The sequence below is a fragment of the Lipotes vexillifer genome, unplaced genomic scaffold (assembly GCF_000442215.2).
Source record: "Lipotes vexillifer unplaced genomic scaffold, Lipotes_vexillifer_v1.1 scaffold197, whole genome shotgun sequence".
Taxonomy (NCBI): domain Eukaryota; kingdom Metazoa; phylum Chordata; class Mammalia; order Artiodactyla; family Lipotidae; genus Lipotes; species Lipotes vexillifer.
Genome location: NW_006781042.1, coordinates 578447 through 598965, shown reverse-complemented (window position 1 = coordinate 598965; position 20519 = coordinate 578447). Strand labels below are relative to the sequence as shown.

The 20519-nt window shown below is 39.3% G+C and overlaps 1 protein-coding gene across 2 annotated transcripts in view; it reads left to right on the top strand.

Annotated features, from left to right (window-relative positions):
- The window catches only part of SLC39A9 (solute carrier family 39 member 9), a 44918-nt gene extending 27382 nt beyond the window's left edge, over positions 1-17536 (top strand). The window contains exons 3-7 of one of the 2 annotated variants that reach the window (XM_007454442.1): positions 6558-6752; positions 13098-13166; positions 14268-14353; positions 14862-14996; positions 16945-17536. In XM_007454442.1, the coding sequence (XP_007454504.1) occupies positions 6558-6752; positions 13098-13166; positions 14268-14353; positions 14862-14996; positions 16945-17175 (716 nt within the window). In that variant the 3' untranslated portion in view covers positions 17176-17536. The remainder of the gene's footprint in view (positions 1-6557; positions 6753-13097; positions 13167-14267; positions 14354-14861; positions 14997-16944) is intronic. The other variant, XM_007454443.1, reaches the window with a different exon arrangement.
- The last annotated feature ends 2983 nt before the right edge of the window (positions 17537-20519 follow it).

The window sequence follows — 20519 nt, the reverse complement described above, 5'->3', positions numbered from 1 at the left end:
AGGGAAAGAATTAAGCCCATAATGATTTGCTGAACACTCTGTTAGTGGCATGAGAAATATATGTCTGATGAGCAATATCCAGTGATAATACTGGGTTTATATACTCTGCAGTGGGGAATGTGATGTGGAACATGTCTCAGCTAATGAATTACCAACCAGTGCCCTGAGTAAAACAGACACAACGATAACAACCTGGAAGTTCTTTTGAGAATGAGTAACACATGTCCACAACATAATGTATTTTAATTAAATAGCTTGGTTTTTTAAAAATTTTTATTTTATTGAAGTATAGTTGATTTACAATGTGATGTTAATTTCTGCTGTGTGGCAGAGTGATTCAGTTATACATATATACACATTCTTTTTCATATTCTTTTCCATTATAGTTTATTATAGGATATTGAATATAGTTCCCTGTGCTATACAGGAGGACCTTGTTGTTTATCCATTCTATATATAGTAGTTTGCATCTGCTAATCCCAAACTCCCAATCCATCCCTTGCCCACCCCCCTCCCCCTTGGCAACCACAAGTCTGTTCTCTATGTCTGTGAGTCTGTTTCTGTTTCGTAGATAAGTTCATTTGTCTCATATTTTAGATTCCACATGTAAGTGATATCATATGGTATTGATATTTGTCTTTCTCTTTCTGACTCACTTCACTTAGTATGATACTCTCTAGGTCATCCATATTGCTACAAATGGCATTATTTCATTCTTTTTTATGGCTGAGTAGTATTCCATTGTATATATACACTACATCTTCTTTATCCATTCATCTGTTGATGGACATGTAGGTTGTTTCCATGTCTTGGCTATTGTAAATAGTAAATAGCTGGGTTTTGAGATCTCAGTTTTTGCTAGGTTGAGTTTCATGTCCTAGAGTAGAAGGAAGGACGGATGTGTTAATACTGAATATCTGGATCCCATTACTAATCTGTTTATGTACTAATAAGATCATGGGATTATCACTCACTTTGAAAGGATTTTTTTGTTTTGTTTTGGCTAATGCTTGCAATAAAACCAATAATGCCTACCATTCATTGTATATAATACAGTAAATATTTCATGTTTTTATATAAAGTTAAATTCCACTTAAGTATAAGTATTCAGGTCTTTTATGGAAAGCTTCAATCAACAGCACACTTATTTCAAGCCATATATATATATATGTATGTGAACATACATATATATATATATATATATATAAAATAATGTTGCTGGCATTTTACTTATTTGCTACAATTTTACATAAAATTAGGTGTTAACGCCTTCAAAATGGGAACGTCAGGAAATTATGTACTTGTATCAGTGAATGCTCAGAAAATGTTGGAACTCTTTCTTTAATTTACCTCCAGAGTATGCAGCACACTTAGATGAGAATCATCAGTGGCAGCAGAATTTTCCTTGAAAGTAGTTTAGGTTTGGAGAAATATACAACTTATTCAATGCCAATCTGTTTGATAAGATAGGTGACCTGTTTATTCAATATTATTTTAGATCAAAAGCTGGTGATACTAGAAAGTATGACAGTTTTATTGTGATTCATAAACTTGACTCTGAATGCTGTACCAAGAGTTCCAAAATTATTTAGATAAAGAAAGCATTGTTAGGATAAGATATAGAAGGATCTTATAATCATTTAAATTTAAAAATTCTGATATAGTTATACCTTATGAAGGGAAATAATTTTGGCCACCCTTTGAAAGTTGTAATTAGGCTTGACATTTAGTTTCAGAACTATGGACACCCCAAAATTAATTATCTTTAAAAATTATTATGCAACTGTTCACAAATAATAGTATGACTAACACCCTTTAATAAGGTGTTAACCCACCTTTGTACCTAAGCTTGCTTTAGCGTAACCTTTCACCTAATTTAGCATGTACCTCTGTTACCTATTTAGTCTGGATTTATAAAGAAGCATGTGCATAATTATCTTAAAACATACAACTAAAAGATTGTATTTTATTTCCATTTAAAAAAATCTTTTTGCTTAGGAAGTAATTAATTACATAACTTTTGAGATGAAATGCCACATTAAAAAATACAGAAGTGAAGGCCATTTTTTTGCCTTCAACATCAATTTGTTGAGTATCCACTCAATTTATGGCCTTATATTGATTGTTATCTGTTCATAGATATACAGTATAGCCCCTGCCTTCAAGAATTCACAGCTGATGGAAAATGAATAAATTAACAGTCAGTGACAGCAGGGGTTGGCAAACTTTTTCTGTAAAGGGCCAGATAGTAAATAATTTAGGCTTTGTGGGCCATATGGTTTCTGTTGCAGTTACTCAACTCTGCTGTCATAGCATGAAAGCAACCACAGACAGTTCATGAACAAATGAGCATGGCTGTGTTCCAGTGCAAATTTTATTTACAGAGCTAGGCATGAGCTTTTGTCCTGCAGTTTGCTGCTGTCTGAATTATGGTATAGTCATATAAAATCTGTGGTAGACACGTACTACTATGCTGTGTGTACATGACTAGAGGAGGACACAGAAAATCTCAAGGAGGAAGAGACTTAGCTGAGTCTTGAAAGACAAGGTGTTATCCAGGAGAAGCAGCATGGAAGGCCCATGGATTCATTAACTCCTGCAGAGTCTAAGCAAAGGCAGAGACAGGAACCCATTTTGTTAAATATTTAGTGGGTACCTTATGAAAAGATAATCATTCAAATCCTTTCCAATAGCATCTTTCTAAATAGTGTTGAAAATTGTAGTTACCAAAACTCTGTGACTGACTTCACATGTGTAGTTTCTTTACATCTATAAATATGAAGAATTGGTTTTGTATGTTAAAACAGAAGCATACCAAAAATTGCCTTGTCTTTAGAGAACGTCAGTTGTTTTACCTCGTTTATTTATTTTACATTCTTGAGGCCATGCTAAGCTATTCTCCCAGCACACAAAGACCTACTTGAAAAGTAATGAGTTCTGCCATCTCAGTATTGGTCATCAGGGTACTGCATTTTGAGTTTATTAACTTTTTATTGAAATATTGCATACAAAAAAAGTATATGTCATACACACAAGAAAGTACACATATTGGCAGTATATAGCTCAATGATTTTTCACAAACTGAACACCGTCCTTTTACCATGAGGCTAATTGTCCAACACTACTGATCAAAATTCTTAGACTGCTTCTCTCATAAACTTATTTTTCATCTCTGAGCTTTCAGTAAGTTCTCTGGCTTAAAATCCTTACTGCTAACAATCATTTTGCTTGCATGAAGGACAGGGTAGGCACATTCTGTCTGCCCACCTTCCTGCTAGACCTGTCTAGCGTTCAGTTCTCTTTAATTGATCACTGCAGCGTAGGCTTCTGATTTCCAGGAAATACCTTTTATTCCAAAATCATCCATTTCTTCCTCTGAAAGTCTCTCTTTACCTCCAGCAGTGCTTCCAAACTGAAGGTAGCAACTCTGGATCTTGAAATAAATTTAGTAAGTTGGACTTGTGACTGGCATTTAAGAAGAGCACAAAGGAGGGACAAGACAGATGAAGAAATAGAATAGTGCGTTGTAACCATTGTAAGGATAAGTATTATTTTCTGCAACTTTTTATTTAGTTTTTCATCTATGTGTATGTTTACTAGATCATGGTGTACAATTTATTTTTTACTAGGGATCATGTCCTTAAAAGTTTAAAAAACATTGTCATAAGTCTCATGTCAGCAATTTCAAAAACTGCTTGACATTAGCACCATTAACATTAACTGCTGATACTCGTAGAACTTGTTTAAATTAATAAAATGGAAATTGGGGGGCTGGAGGAAGTTTTTTTCTGCCTGTCTCTTGGAGGAGCACTCCGTCTCATTTTAAGATGCCAATGTAACTCAAACAGAGATGTTACAAGAAAAAATATTGCAGACAGATATCCCTCACGAATGTAGATGGCACAGTGCTTTACCAAATATTAGCAAATTGAATACAGCAATATATGGACAGGATAATACATTTTGACCAATTGGAGTCTATCCTAGGAATGCAAATCAGGGGTTGGATTAATATCCAAAAACCATTTTAATTTATTATCTTAATCGAATAAAGTAGAAAAACCATTTGATCATCCTTAACAGGTACAGAAAAGCATAAACATTTGACAGAATTAAACTCCTAATTCTCAGCAAACTAGGAAAGAACTTCCTTACTGAGAAAGGGTATATTTGAAAAGCCTACAGGTAAGATGCCTAACACTGGGAACAAAACATGGCTCTCTCCTCTCAACCACTTGTACTTAACATTGTACTTGGGGTCTTGGCCAGACGCTAGTCTGAAGTAAGGCCAGAAAAAGAAAGAAAAGGCGTAAAGATTGGCAAGAAGTAAAACTATCTGTTTGCAGATGACATGATCACCTATGTAAAAATGGTTAAAAATTTAAAGCTTCACAATATCAAATGTTGACAATGGAATGGAGCAACTAGTACTCTCAGACATTGCTGTTGGATATGTAAAATGGTACAACCACTTCAGAAAACAGTTTGACAGTTTTTTAAAATAACGTTAAACATACATACACCTGTCAGTTCTGATCCTAGGTATTTACCCAAGGGAAAAGAAAATGTGTATCCACAGAAAGACTTGAATGCTCACAGAAAGTACCTGAATGCTCATAGCAGCTTTATTTATAATGGACCAAAATTGGAAATTACCTAAATGTCTATCAACAGCTGAATGGATAAACAAGTTGTGATATGTCCATACAATGGAAACTACTCAACAAAAAAGAGGACCAAACTACATGCAAAGCTTAGATAAATCTCAAAATGTTATGCTGAACAAAAGAATCCTTATGCAAAAGAGGATATATTGGATAATTCCATTTATATGAAATCCTAGATCAGGGAAAACTCTGGGGACAAAAAGCTCTTCCCCTGCTTGGGACCAAGAGTGACATATTGACTCCAGGGATGCACAAGAGAACTTTTCTGATATTTTAAAGTACTGTTCCATATCTTGACCTTGGTGGTAGTTACTAGAGTTTTTACATTTGTGAGTTATACCTCAATAAAGTTGATTTAAAAAAAAGAGAGAGAGAGAGATTTAGATATTTTAAAACAAGTAAATGAAATCACTATTAGGGGAAAAAAAATCTTAAGATTAAAAAATTACTTTGGGAAGATGAAAAAGTCTTAGAGATGGATGATGGTTGTAGAATGATGTGAGTGTACTTAAAGCCACAGAATTGTATGCTTAAAAATGGTTAAAATGGTAAGTAAATTTTATGTAATGTGTATTTTACCACACTTTTTAAAAGTTAAAAAAAAAGGTGTGTAAACAAACAAAAAGTCTTTCAAGAATTAGAAAATTACATGAGTTTTTATTATCTTAAGATGGTATGTACTTTGTGCTTCTCAAAAATGACTTTTAAAGAATTAAGGCAGGCTCTAAAATATTGCAACAGACTTACGTAATTTCTTTGGTCAAAGATTAAAATGCTTAATCTAATTATAAGCAAGAAATGTCTTTAGTATGTTAGCCTGTATTTATGAAACACAGCAAAGATCAGGATTCTGGCCTTGAAGTGTTTTATGTTTTGAGTGTCAAATACGTGAGTATAATAAACTAGCAGTATTACTTAGCCAGGTGTCATTTACTGTAATTCAAGAGTATCCTGACAATCATATTTCTAGAACAATCATCTTTCTAGAAGGAAATGTCTCTTTTAAACTGCTCTGCCCTTTTGGTTTCTAATTAGTGATTGTCCCCTGAGATTTTTAAAGCTAAAAGTGTTTTATGCTCAGTTTGCCCGTTATTTGCAATGTTTATATCAACCTAAGTGTAAAACTAGATAAATTTGATTGTAATTAATTTCACTGTTACTGTTCTTCATTTGCCTATTTTCATCAAAATAAACCTTACTGTAGTTTCTGGTGAGATTGGTGTGAATTTCTCTAGCCCAAAAGGAAGATTTGGGGATGCTATCCCTTGGGAATATGACTGCTTTCTTGCTTGGTGATTTGCTTCCACTTCCTAGGTTTTGGGAATAATAGGCAGTTAAAAGCTCTGCATGCCAAAAGCAGAAAAGGCCCTTGGGAAGTTTTTTTTTTTTTTTTTTACCGTGTTGGGGGTAGGAGTTTATTAATTAATTAATTTATTTTTGCTGTGTTGGGTCTTCGTTTCTGTGTGAGGGCTTTCTCTAGTTGTGGCAAGCGGGGGCCACTCTTCATCGCGGTGCGCAGGCGTCTCACTATCGCGGCCTCTCTTGTTGTGGAGCACAGGCTCCAGACGCGCAGGCTCAGCGGCCCTGCTCACGGGCCCAGCCACTCCGCGGCATGTGGGATCTTCCCAGACTGGGATATGAACCCATGTCCCCTGCATTGGCAGGCGGACTCTCAACCACTGCGCCACCAGGGAAGCCCCCCCCCTTGGGAAGTTTTTCATCATGAACTTTAAGTTAAGGGAGATTATGATTGGTTAGATTATAATACAGGAAGTGAATGTCTTTGCAGTAAAATCTGTAGAGCTTGAAATACAAAAGAATGGAAGCTTCTACATGAAGATGTTTTGAGGGGGAAAACACATTTTCTCTTTACGATTCATTCTGCTCTAGGGAAACACCACCAAGCGAGTCAAACACAGAATGTGATTGCATCAGACAAAGCAGAAATACCGGTTGCCCATGAACATGAGCACAGCCATGACCACACACAGCTGCATGCCTACATCGGTGTTTCCCTCGTACTGGGCTTTGTTTTCATGTTGCTGGTGGACCAGATTGGCAACTCCCATGTGCATTCTACTGATGGTAAGTAGCTCCAAGGTTTTCTGGGCAGTGCAAAACATTCGCATTTTAGGTGATCACAAATGATTGAATAATTCAATATGTATCAGTGGTCTTATTTAGTGCTAAAACTTTCTCAGGTTCTGGTGAACATTTCATTCATTTGAGAAAGCTAGTGGGTTATGACGTGTGGCACAAGGGACTGTTTATTGTATTATTACCCTGGTTATTTTAAAGCTCATCTGATGGAGGTCTAGGGCAGAAGTTCTTAACCCTTTTTGTGCCATGGAGCCTTTCAGCAGTCTAAAGCCTGTGGACTTTAGATCAAATCAAAATTCCACTGAGATGCCATTTCTCACCTGTCAGATAGGCAAAAATTCAAAACCTTGGCAGTATACTCTGTTGGCGAAGCTGTGACGAAACAGACACTCTCATCTATTGCTGTGGGTGTGCATAGTGGTACAGCCCCTGTAGTGGGCAATTTACCCTTCAACCCCAAAATCCCACTTCTAGGAATCTGTTCTGATGAATCGGCTCCAATATGAAAATACATACGCACAAGACTAATCAGTGCAGCATTGTTTATCATTGTAAAAATACTTCAATGTCCAGTCATGCAGATTGGTTGAGTATAGTGTGGTGTGTCCATGTAATGGAGTTCTATGTAGCCATGAAATAGAATAAGGAATCAGATCTCTATGAACCAATATGGAGAGATTTCCAGGAAATACTGTTAAGTGGGAAAAAAAAAGGCAAAAATAAATTATTATACATCATATATTATGTTTTGTGTAAAAAAGAAGGGGAAACAAGTATACGTGTATATATTTGCTTATCTTTACAAAAAGGAAACGTATGAAGGATCAGCTAGAAAACAAAGTTGATTACTTGTAGGAGTGAGGGCATGGGTGGGATAAGGTAGAAGGGTTTTGGGAGGGCATGACACTTCCCCAGGCATGCCTTTTTGATATAGTTTTGACTTTGGGAAAAATGTTAATATTTTCCATATTCAAAATATAAAATGAAATCAACAAAGGATGGGGGAGCTAACTGAAACAGATGAACTGTACTTCAAATGAATAACAGTTTCACTGAAGGGGATGTAGAAAAAACTAATTCAAGTAACTTATGAATGTAGTATTTGACTATATACCTTTAGTGGTGAGTAGAGTTGGGGAAGAAGCATAAACAGTACTGAACTCTCTTTAGCAGGCTTTGCTTTTTGTAACAGTGTGGGCAAAACAGTTCTGAAACTAGTTTAGATATGTTACAAGATTGAGCAAATGAGTAATTGTGTTGCTGTTGGTGGAACCAGAGTCCTCACTGAGGAAGAAGGGACATGCAAATAGGGAATGAGGGAAAGCAAGAAAGAACCCCTACAGGGATGGGTTGGAATCGGAGCTATTGGAATCATGATTTCTAAAACTTGTATGTGTACATATACATGTGTGTCTATGTACACATGTATGTATGTCTTAGTTCTGTGTGCAGAGAGGGCCTAGAAGTAAAGACACCCCACTAGCAATGAGCATATCAGGCTCTTCAGAGAAATGGCTGATTCTAGGACAGGACAGGGTAAGGATAAAATGAGCTTGGAACATCTAGTGCTCAAAGAATATGGAAACATGTCACAGGATATGGGAACCAGCTTGAAGGGGCTTCTCTTGGCCAGATCTCAGACAATTTGTGCATCAAGGTAATTAAGAACAGCAATAAAGCATAAATCATTGAAAAAATGGCAATCAATGGGCACATCCACATGGGAGAAAGATAAAAGAAGGGAGGGCATTTGCTTCCAGCAGAGTGCTAAATGCCAGTTGGTAAATGTGCAAGCAGTTGGAGTTGGACAATCATCTTTGCAACCTTCATAGTAAAAATTGGCTCAGGCCAGAATCATCAATGAATGTTAAATCTAGGGGGTATATTTTGATTTGCTTATTAGTTACAAGGGGAAAAAAAGTAACTAAATAAAGAAATCAGACAATACCTTGATCAGATGATCAAAATTAATGTCACTGGTATTCTGCTTTCAGTGTGGGCAGAATGTTCCTACCAGACCAGCCTCTGTACAGATAACTGTAAACTTTGGACAGAATTTTGAAAACCACTATCTGAAGACATTGGAGAGTGAGTGACCTAAAGGAGGCAAATTCTGGAAGGGAGTCTACACTTGGAACCTATTTTTACTACTTTTAGTTCCTATTTTTACTGCTTTTAGCAGTCAGTGCCTGTGAGGTAACTAACTGATTGAAGACAGTCTTTCTGGCCTAAGGAACTGGAGGACAGAGTTCAAGGTACCCAGCCCCTGGAAAGTGAGGAGAGAATCTTAGAAAGGAGAGAGACAGAGAAACTCAGCCCCAAATTCTATGTATAAACTGCCCAAGTCTCTGGCTAAGCCCTGAACCATGCTTTCTTCGGCAGACTCCAGACAGCTCAGCTAAACGTAAAAGAACTAAACTGAGATTTAGGCAGCTGCCCAGAAGACAGAGTTTGCAGTTTGAGCCAAATCAAGTTACGTAAAGCAAAGCAAAAAATCAACACTCTTTGGAGGAATATAATAGAATCCATAGTATCCACAAGATAACATTTACAGTATCCAATATATAATCTAGAATTCACACCACTAGTGAGCAGCAGATGTACATCCTGTGCCTCTAGATGTGATAGCCTGAGGAGCATCACCTGTGTAGTATTCCATCCAAGAATGCATCATCTAAGGACACATCAGACAAATCCAAAAGGAAGAACCACTGTTAAAAAACAAGAAAGGCGCAGGGAAGGAAATGTATTCTTCAGAGATATCAATGTCACAAAAGTTAAAGGCAGAGAAAATGTCTCAGATTAAAGGAGACTAAAGAGGTAAAACTAGGTGCAACATATGATCTTAGGCTGGATCCTTCCTGGAAAAGGAAAAATGCCCTGAAAGACATTCTTGGGCAATTGACAAATTAGAATATGCAAGAGAGAGTAGAAAAATATATCAATGTTAAATTTACTGAAGTTGATAACTTTACTGTGATTATATAAGAAAATATCCTTCATCATCAGAAATACACACTGAAGTATCTAAGTATAAAGAGTTACAATGTATGCAAATTACTCTTAAATGGTACAGAAAAAAAGATATACACAAATATGTGTATTTGTGTAGTGTAGATAGAGAACAAGAGAACATAAGCCCAAATGATAAAGCAAATGGGGCAAAATGTTGGACAGTTAGTCATTCTGAGAAAAGGGTATATGATTGCTTTTTGAACTATTCTTGCAACTTTTTTTTTTTTAACTAACCAAGTCTTATTTTAGGAAATTGATTTTGGAGTAAAAGGTTTTACTTATGTGCTTTATTCCAAACAGCAAATGAGAAGCACCCTCTGTTGGATGGAATCTGACTCCAGCTACATTACATAGTTGTCCATAGTGGCCTTTATGACATTTTTCTTGCAATTCTTGTCAGTTTAAATTTAAAATGCATTTATAGGCGCATTAGTGTCCTGTAGCCCCATACAAAGAATTAAATGTAGTATGTGTTTATTTTTCCTCCTGTTTTGTCTCAGAGGTCACTGTTTTTGCTGGTTTTCATGTATCTGATGACCTCGCTTTACCTATTACCTGCACGGTTTTATGTGTTATTATCAGTAAAAGTTAATTCGTTTATTAAATTTATTCTGAAGCAGAGTCTTTTCCTATAGATTTATAGAAATTGTGTTTTAACTTTAAAACCTCTAATTTAAAAAAAATTATTTATTTTGGGGTGTGTTGGGTCTTTGTTTCTGTGCGAGGGCTTTCTCTAGTTGTGCTGAGCGGGGTCCACTCTTCATCGCGGTGCGCGGGCCTCTCACTGTCGCGGCCTCTCTTGCTGCGGAGCACAGGCTCCAGACGTGCAGGCTCAGTAGTTGTGGCTCACGGGCCCAGTTGCTCCGCGGCATGTGGGATCTTCCCAGACCAGGGCTCGAACCCGTGTCCCCTGCATTGGCAGGCAGATTCTCAACCACTGCGCCACCAGGGGAGCCCCCCTCTAATTTTTTTTAAGATGCTACTTATAATTAGACCACAAGACTGTGTAAAGAAAAGCCAAAACAAGCTTGTCACACAGTGTAATATGATCGTTCTTTCCAGTTTGGGGTGATATTGAAATATCTGTTGTCCCAGAGTGATTAGGGGCTTTAGCTTCCCTTCTTGCAGTGTTTTTTTTTTTTTTTTTTTTTTTTTTGGCCTCTCACTGTTGTGGCCTCTCCCATTTGCGGAGCACAGGCTCCGGACGCGCAGGCTCAGTGGCCATGGCTCACGGGCCCAGCCGCTCCGCGGCATGTGGGATCTTCCCGAAACGGGGCACGAACCCGCGTCTCCTGCATCGGCAGGCGGACTCTCAAGCACTGCGCCACCAGGGAAGCCCTCTTGCAGTGTTTTAATTAGAAGATAAATTTTGTTAGTAAAAAGATAAAGATACTTTACTTGTGCATGCTTTTTCCATTGTAAACCATTCCTTCAGTGGGCTAGACCCCTCAAAAGATTAAACTCCTTGCAATTTACTTGACTAATGTCCATCTGTCATTTCACCTGGCATTTTGATGTCCATGTCTTTGAACTTTACATTGTTTGGACATTATTTACTTGTTTATATATTTCTTTCTTTTTTTTTTTTTTTTTGCGGTACGTGGGCCTCTCACTGTTGTGGCCTCTCCCGTCGCGGAGCACAGGCTCCGGACACGCAGGCTCAGCGGCCATGGCTCACGGGCCCAGCCGCTCCGCGGCATGTGGGATCTTCCCGGACTGGGGCACAAACCCGTGTCCCCTGCATCAGCAGGCGGACTCTCAACGACTGCGCCACCAGGGAAGCCCTATATATTTCTTATAATACCTGTAATACAGATAAATACTTTTTAAAATCTCCAACAAGGATTTATTAAGCAACTGTTGGGCGACCAGTGCTATGCTACATTCTATAAGACAAATTAAAAAATGGAAAGAAGTATAAAATTTAATTCTGTATAGTTCACAGTCAATTGAGAGGGACATATTTAAGTGAAAACAGTTTTGTATATCTAAGGTGGAATACAGAAGAAACCTTGAAGTAGCATGTAGAGACTGTGCATAGAGCTGTACATTTCTAGGCAAGGGGAGAGTTGTTCTAAGCTGGAATTAATCTTTGATTCTTTCTCAGAATAAGTGGTCCTAGAATTAAGACTTTGAACAACGTCTTGGTTTTGGATTGATGAGCTGGGCAATTTAGTACATGCCAAGAATTAGGGGTGAGGAGATTTGGGGAAAGGAGAATGAGACAGTTTTTGTTAGAGGGTGTTACAGAAACTGGTTTAACTGGACTGGACAGTAAGAAATAAGATGATACCAGTTGAGGACTTCCCTGGTGGCACAGTGGTTAAGAACCTGCCTGCCAATGCAGGAGACATGGGTTCGAGCCCTGGTCTGGGAAGATCCCACATGCCACGGAGCAGCAAAGCCCGTGCGCCACAGCTACTGAGCCTGTGCTCTAGAGCCTGCGAGCCACAACTACTGAGCCTGTGAGCCACAACTGCTGAAACCCACGTGCCTAGAGCCTGTGCTCTGCAACAAAGAGAAGCCACCACAGTGAGAAGCCTGCGCACTGCAATGAAGAGTAGTCCCCGCTCTCGCAACTAGAGAAAGCCTGTGAGCAGCAATAAAGACCCAATGCAGCCAAAATAAATAAATAATTTTTTTTTTTTTTTTTTAAAAAGATGATACCAGTTGATAGAGGGCTCAAGACCTACTTAATAGAGCAGTTTGGACTGAATTTGAAAAGCAGCAGATTCTTAACTGACCCATCACAAGGGTGGTGATACAGAAAGATGAATCCGACAAGGATGTGTAAGATGAATTAGGTTAGGGAGAAATGAGAGTAAGGGGAGACAACCAGATGGGAGCCTACTGCTAATTTAGGTTTGAGTTGATGAAAATTTAGGTTAGGATGGTGGCAATAAAATGGAGAAAGGCAAATGTGAATGACATTTTGATGTTAGAATACAGGTAAAGTTGCAGGAGGCTGGGGAGGGGGAGGGGGTAGGCAATGACAATGAGATTGGTCTAGAGAGGTGGTCAGATGCCACAGAGCACTTTCCTTGGAGAGGTGAAGCGTTAAGAGGTGTGAGGCTGTTTGGAGTGATATCTTGTCTGTTCAGGGAAGCCTGGGTCAAATGAAGAGTTTCCACCTGCCCACCTCTTCAGGACAGGGGCAACTGCCACGTGTTTGAAGCAGAAGAAAAAAGACAATAGTAGGAAAATAATAGTCTTCTACTTCAAGAGCTTTCAAAGACTTCTTCCACCCGCAGGTGAATGTTCTAATAGTTTCTGTTTCATGTTGCTTCATGGCTGACTTGCTTCTTTTTACTTCAGATCCAGAAACAGCAAGGCCTAGCAATTCCAAAATCACCACCACGCTGGGTCTGGTCGTCCATGCTGCAGGTAGGGTCAGATTGCAGTGGAACCCCTTTCTTTTCTGCCACACAGGGACCATCCACATGAAATACTCTAGGGCTGGCCTTTTGGGGAAAGGGTTGCTTCATGAAGGCCTCCAACAGAAGCATGAGTCCTGGAGTACTCAGTGTTGGGGTTGCAATAAGAATGGTTCTGTATTTCTTAATGGATGAAATTAATTTGTGGCACATGAAAAATACATGAAATTCAAATTTCAGTGTCCATAGTAAAGTTGTATTGGAACACAGCCATGGCCACTTGTTTACATATTATCTGTGGCTGCTTTCACACCATGGTAGAGTTTGAGTAGTTGCAAGAGACCAAATGACTCACGAAGGCTAAAATACTTCCTATCTATCCCTTTAACAAAAAGTTTGCTGACCTCTGCCATAGGACCTCATCTGCCTAAGAGCCTGCTCACTTTTGTACTCAGTAGCCCTGGTGCTGGGTATCTACCCAAGTGCCAGGTGAGGCAGAGGTAAGCTATAGAGTGTCGAAGTCTCAGCATTGCTGACAGGGCATGCCTTAGAATCATAACCAAACTAGTCCCAGTAGTAGGGCTCTGTAAATGACAAAAGCATGTGAAAGGTGACACACTCTTATCTGGACTTTCTAGTAAAACATGCTTTTCTAACCAAAAAATTCATCCATTTCAACCACTATTTACTCATTACGTATAAATCATTTATGCCAAGTCACGGTCTCTGTATTTTGGTTTTTCATCTGCAAGATGCAGAGATGCTTCCTTTGAAATTCTTTGATATTTCTGTTATTACAGTTTGATTGATTAATCAGTAGATTTTTTGAGCATCATACTTTTCCAACAACAGCAACAATAACTGACAAATTGAATATTGAATAGCACCTATGCTAAGCTCTTCATATATGTTACCTCATGAAAACCCTAGGAATACATACTTTATTGAACCCATTGTAGAAATGAGAAGGCTAAGGTTCAGAAAGGTTAAGTAACCGTCCCAGAGTCCAGTCCAGCTCTATCTGACTCTAAAGCCCACACAGTCACTCACCAACTATTATAGTTGTTATTTATAGTTATAGTGTTTTATGTTTCACTTTTTCCAAATTCAGCTGACGGTGTTGCTTTGGGAGCAGCAGCTTCTACTTCACAAACTAGTGTCCAGTTAATTGTGTTTGTGGCAATAATGCTACATAAGGTAAGCAAAATTTTGGTGTAAGATTTGGTATTGACTTACATTTATAATTAAAATTTCTCTTTGGTCATGTTTTTCTGGAATGGAAAGTTTTTTTAGTTATTTTCGTAATTGCTGTTCATTTTAGAGAATTGAATAAATCTGTTCATAGCTGGGTCTTCTGCTACCGTTTTCTTAACCTTATACTTGAAGGGGTTTTATTTTTTTATGGTCATATACACAAACTGTTAAGTCCTCTACAGATTTCTACGTTTCATAGTAATTTTTGTTCATAAATATTCTTCCTTTCTTCATACTCTTTTCTTAACTGTTACACAGACACACATACACGCACACACACACACAAATGGGATATTTTCTAGCTTAGAACATTAATTCCTAAAAGTCAAAGCCCAGACTTACTATTATGCCTAGTTTTCTTGTATGAGAATTCAGTCAAGTGATATGTACTTCATAATGCAGAAGCAAATCCAAACTTCCAGAGTCATAAGGGGCAGTTTCTCTTTTCCAGGCACCAGCTGCTTTTGGGCTGGTTTCCTTCTTAATGCATGCAGGCCTCGAGCGGAATCGAATCAGAAAGCACTTACTGGTCTTTGCACTGGCGGCACCAGTTATGTCCATGGTGACGTACTTAGGACTAAGTAAGGTAAGTCTGACTCATTCCTAGCTTATCTAGACAAGTATCTAATTCTCTGTGATCTACTAGAAGGTATAGTCTCTTATATTGAACTTTTCAGTTAAATTACCCCCTCAAACTAAAGATAAAATTCGAATTAAAAACCTGTACAAAGTGTACATCTTAATTCCAAGTCAATCCTCTTCATAAATTTGGAGCATTTTCTTATTCATTTAATTAGAAAACTTCTTCCCCATCAGTTCCAAAAACACTTTTTGCTCAAATATGTGATCTTTAAAATAATACAACTTAAACCTTATCAGACATATGCTAGTTTTATTTGACAGATACATAGTAAGTCACAACAGAATGTATTTAATGTTTCAGTAGAGGCACAGGAAGAGTGAGGGACAAGGTTGCAGCAGCTTTGAGAGCAGTAAGGGATGAGCAGAGATCTCTGTATTCAGCTAAGACTCAGATTCTTCTACTCCCAGCTCTCATATCACTGCATGTTAAGTACCCAGGTCTTCGTCATTGCACTCAATGTAGCTCCAGACCTGAAGTGGCATGTGTCGCTTGTCACCTCAGAGCCCGGGCATTCTGCTCTGTTGCTCCAGTTGGACCTTTCCACGCTTTATAATTTTGTCCACTAGGGCCGCAGTTCTTAGCAGCAGCCTTACCCATTTTACTTAAATATCAATTGGCAGGCAACAGGAGGAAAATCTTAGAACCAAACCAACTCAGGGCTAGTTCCTGGAAACCACTTTTCCCCACTGTCTCTGAAGGTCACTGATTCTTCTGAGCATCATTCAATTCGTATTTGATATAGTAAAATTTGTATTGAAAGGAACATATGAGAAATGAGATGGTTACAGAATGGTTAAGTTCCTGATAATCAAGGGTTAGTTGATCTGGATTGCTAACACCTGATTGTGAGCTTGATCTTCTTTTAGTCACTGAGCAATACATAGTTCCCTTTTAAACATTACGCTATTGGGACTTCCCTGGTGGTCCAGTGAGTAAGACTCCACGCTGGCAAGACAGGGGGCCCGGGGTCGATCCCTGGTCTGGGGACTAGATCCTGCAGGAATGCCGCGACTAAAAGATCTCGCATGCTGCAACTAAGACCCAGTGCAGCCTAGATAAATAAATATTACCCTATTTATTACTGCATTGATCAATATAAGTTTTTAGAACTTTTGAGAGGAAGGTATGATAATTTTGGAGGCATGGAGTTACATATTACATTTATGGCATGTTCTTAAATTTTCAATTAATTGTCTTAGTAGGTCCACTTTTTTCATTAAAAAAATTGAAATGAGGGCTTCCCTGGTGGCGCAGTGGTTGAGAGTCCGCCTGCCGATGCAGGGGACGCGGTTTCGTGCCCCAGTCCAGGAAGATCCCACATGCTGCGGAGCGGCTGGGCCCATGAGCCATGGCCGCTGAGCCTGCGTGTCTGGAGCCTGTGCTCCGCAACGGGAGAGGCCTCAACAGTGAGAGGCCTGCATACAGCAAAAAATAATAATAATAATAAAAATGGAAATGAATTGTATAAAGATTAGCTTATGAGATATTTCTAGGCTCTGTGAGGGCAGGTACTGTGTCTCGATTCCCACTGTATCTCAGGCACTGGCCTAGAGCCTGGTGCATATGGCATATTTGTTAATATTAGTAGAATAAATGAATGAATGTATGAACTTTGATATCTGCATTAATGCTGTTGATTCCATCTTAATAATATAGGCCAAACCTGTTCAACCAGACTTGAAGTTTGTTTGAAAAAGTAATTGTGTACATCACCAATAGTGTTAAACCCTCATTTGGAAGCTTCCCGTAAATAACAAGATCGTTCTGATCTCAGGATGTCCCCGGTGCCCCAGATAACACGAGTTATGAATAATGGGTATTTTTTTATTGGGACTTCTTCCTACCTCTGGATTTTACTTAATTTTTCTTCTCTCTTTATCTTACTTCACAGAGCAGTAAAGAAGCCCTTTCAGAGGTCAATGCCACTGGAGTGGCCATGCTTTTCTCTGCTGGGACATTTCTTTATGTTGCCACGGTGCATGTCCTCCCTGAGGTAGGCGGAATGGGGCACAGCCACAAATCAGACCCCGCTGGAGGGAGAGGCCTCAGCCGCCTGGAGGTAGCAGTCCTGGTTCTGGGCTGCCTCATCCCGCTCGCTCTGTCAGTAGGACACCAGCACTGACTGTTGAGGGTCCAGCCTCAGGCCATGGCCATTTTCCATCCAGTGAGAACAGCCGGCACATGACAGCTGCTCACTTCCTCAGTCTCTTGTCTCGCCTTGCCCGTCTCCACCCGTAACCCTAAAGATTCTGGAGGGAGGTGAGATGAAAACCTGGAGTAATGGAAAGCTTTTCGAGTAGAAACAACACACTGCGAAGGATACAGACATTCCATGTGTTGTCTTTTCAAGGGCCCTTGGCATTTTGAGTTTGTTGTTTCCCTTAACCCTATTCTCAGGGAAGATGGAATTTAGTTTTAAGGAAAAGTGGAGACCTTCATACTCATAATGAAATAATTATGAAAGTACAGTGTTCTGTAATTAAGCTAAATCTCTTTCTTAGTTTCGAGGCTCTGCCACTTTAATCCATTGATTTTTAACATGGTTCTCGCCATGTAAGTCTGGTGCTTTAGCATCTATGCCACATCTATGCCTTGAATGAAGGTCATAATGCCCACTGTCTTAGATGCTAAAGATAAGTAGTTCATTTGGGGCTAGAGTCAGGAAAAGGACGGCAAGACACAATGAAAGCTGACTTTATACTTGAGAGAGAGATCCACTGAAGAGGGTATGTCTGGAGTCTTTTAAACACCTCCTTCTGCACTTGTCTCTTTAAAGAGAGCCTGCCATTCCATCAGATGGAGAGGTGGACTAGCTTTTAAAGAGGTATCTAGTGTTTTATAAAGCATTTCTTTTCAAGTTCTCCTTTGTGTAGAGTAGCTGCCTGTACAGCACATTCTTTATAGAGGAGCCAGGTTCTAGTAGGTAGGCTTTCCTTAGGCATAGGCTTTCCTTCAGGAACAGTCAGATCCCAAAGTATCTTTGGAAATTAAAGGGGATTCAATTATAAGTGAATTCGGATAGTTACTGACATCTTTGTAGTAACCTTTTTAAAAGTAAGATTACCAAAACCTATGCTGTCCCTTTTTTGTCTCTTTAAGTATTTATCTTAGCAGACCAACAGTCCCTCTGGCAAAATACTTGGTGCCCCTTGGGGACTGCTAGGTCAGTGTCACATAAGCACCTGTAGCAGTGAAGAAAGTCAAGATGTATCATAAATGGGAAGTGTTTGCCTGTTGATTTAAAGCTTATTAAAATCATGTCTTTTGTCTCTTCATCTTTTCCATGCTTTTCTCCTAACTTTTCCCTCCAGCCCTTCCTCTCTACAATTTGCTGCTTACTGCTGGTGGTGATGTTAATATTTGTGAGTTGAGTTCTCTCATCAGGACAACCACTTCTTGAACTGTGATGATGAAGATAGTCTCGTGTCTGTTCTTTATTCCTTTCAGTGAGGTTACCTTTGTGTCAAATGCAGCTTTATTAAGCCCTTAAAATATCACTTCCTCATATGTGAGATGACACAATCACTAATATTCTGGTAATTTAAACAATTGAGATAGTAAAAGTGTTAAGCAAACTAGGATAATTTTTCCATATTTGCCAAAATCCCTGTAAACCTTGTGTTACCAAATAAGTATATGATATATTGTTAATTTATTTTGATTTTCTGTACCATTTCAAACCACGTTCCAGAAAGGGGGAAGCAAGACTGTTTTTGTCAGGGCATTGGATTTAGGAGTTTGTAAAACATTTTATGTGACACATAAGCCAGCATGCCCAGGATATCTTTATTTCCTTCCTAGATTTGTTACTGGGTCAGCAGCTGGGGAAAAAGAACTTGAGAGCCCTCTGCTGGCTGTAGACCAAAGTAGCATAAACAGGATCTGGTTCTGGATAGTGGCTGGCAGCCATTGTGTACAACATTAAAACCAACAGAAGGTACAGTATGAAAGTCTAAGTGACTTTCCTGAGTCACTTAGGAGAGTCATAGGGTTTCATCTGGTCCTTCAAAATAACATGGTTGCCTTGATTCTCCCCGGAAATTTACTTAGTTAAGTAAATAGCTCATTTTAGTGTCTGGTTCGGTTTGGATAGTGGCACTTTCTATCATATTGTTGTGTGCAGTGATCAGAAATGTGTTCTGCTGGCCAAAGCCTCTTTCAGCAGTGCCTTGCCATCACACTTAAAAGTTTAGCTAGAATATCTTGCTGGGTAGGGCCTTGAACTCTGGCAAGGATCAGACCATCTAACTTCCAAATTTGCCTTCCCCTCTGGACCTCACATTAACAAGCAAACCTTTCACGGCCTATCAGCTCTCAAGAGCTATGGGCTTTCCCGGATTTTAAAGCTGCTGCCTCGGAACCACTTATTTCCCTCCTGGTCAGCAGGCAGAAATAGCCATACTAATCTCACAGGGCTCAAATGCATCTCCAGGCAGCAAGGAACCGAGCAGCGTGGCAGAGGCCTCCTTCACGGGGGGAAAAACTTGCTCATGGTGGGCAGTGTCCCAGGAGAGGTCACACTGATGGTCACTTATTGGCACATTTCAGTTCCATTTTCCTCTTGTTTAAAATTGCCTCCTTCGATGTGGATGCCTTAATGCTCTCACACATTTGAAAACCTTGGCGATACTTAAGTTGCTGCCGTGATTACAGATGGAATTATTGGCTACCAAAGAGATGCAATTGATGATGAAAAGCATGGCCCTTCCTTCCTCATAACCAAAGTTAATCTGAATTGCAATTTGACCCCCTTTCCTCGGTAGGGATAGACTTTCTTCAGATCTCAAGTGCTCTCTTAAATGGCAAGTTAAGTTGAAAAACACTACTGATGCATTCCCATCACTTGTTCGCCAGTGAATTGCTTGTCAGTTCCCATATCCCCAAAGTAGCGATGTTCCAGGTCTGATGGCTTTCCTGTGCATGCTATTGCCAGATTTCATTTTTTAGGCAAAGGTTCTGCACTGGAGTGTAGAGAGTTGGAAACAGTACCACCTACAGAGGCTATGTTGTTCTCTCTTCCCCTCATCACCTTTTAATTTCCCTATTCAAAACAGCCAAGTCTGTTCCTGTATTTTGAATCATTAGAAAAATGAGAGAGGTGGCTGTTTTGAGTGGTCAGTTCTTTGTAGAAAGGAGAAAATGTAATTGTGCTTTTACCGGCCTATTTCTAAGTGTCATTGCCTGGTTTTTCTCTTTTTCAAGGATTAGAACTCGGAGGACATGCCAGCCTCTCAGACACATGGTAGCTAGGTACTGAACGTGGGAACTGTATGTATGTCAACAGCACAAGCCCCCAAAGAACGTTCCTGTCTATGGGGCCCCCTTGGGAGACTGAGAATAATGACTGGATTCATCCAAAACTGCTGTAGGGCAAGGCGAGAACTCTCTATAGGCGTTCCACGGGGTACCTTCCTTACATTACAAAACTTCTGCTCAATACACAATGGTCCACATAACCCCAAGAGC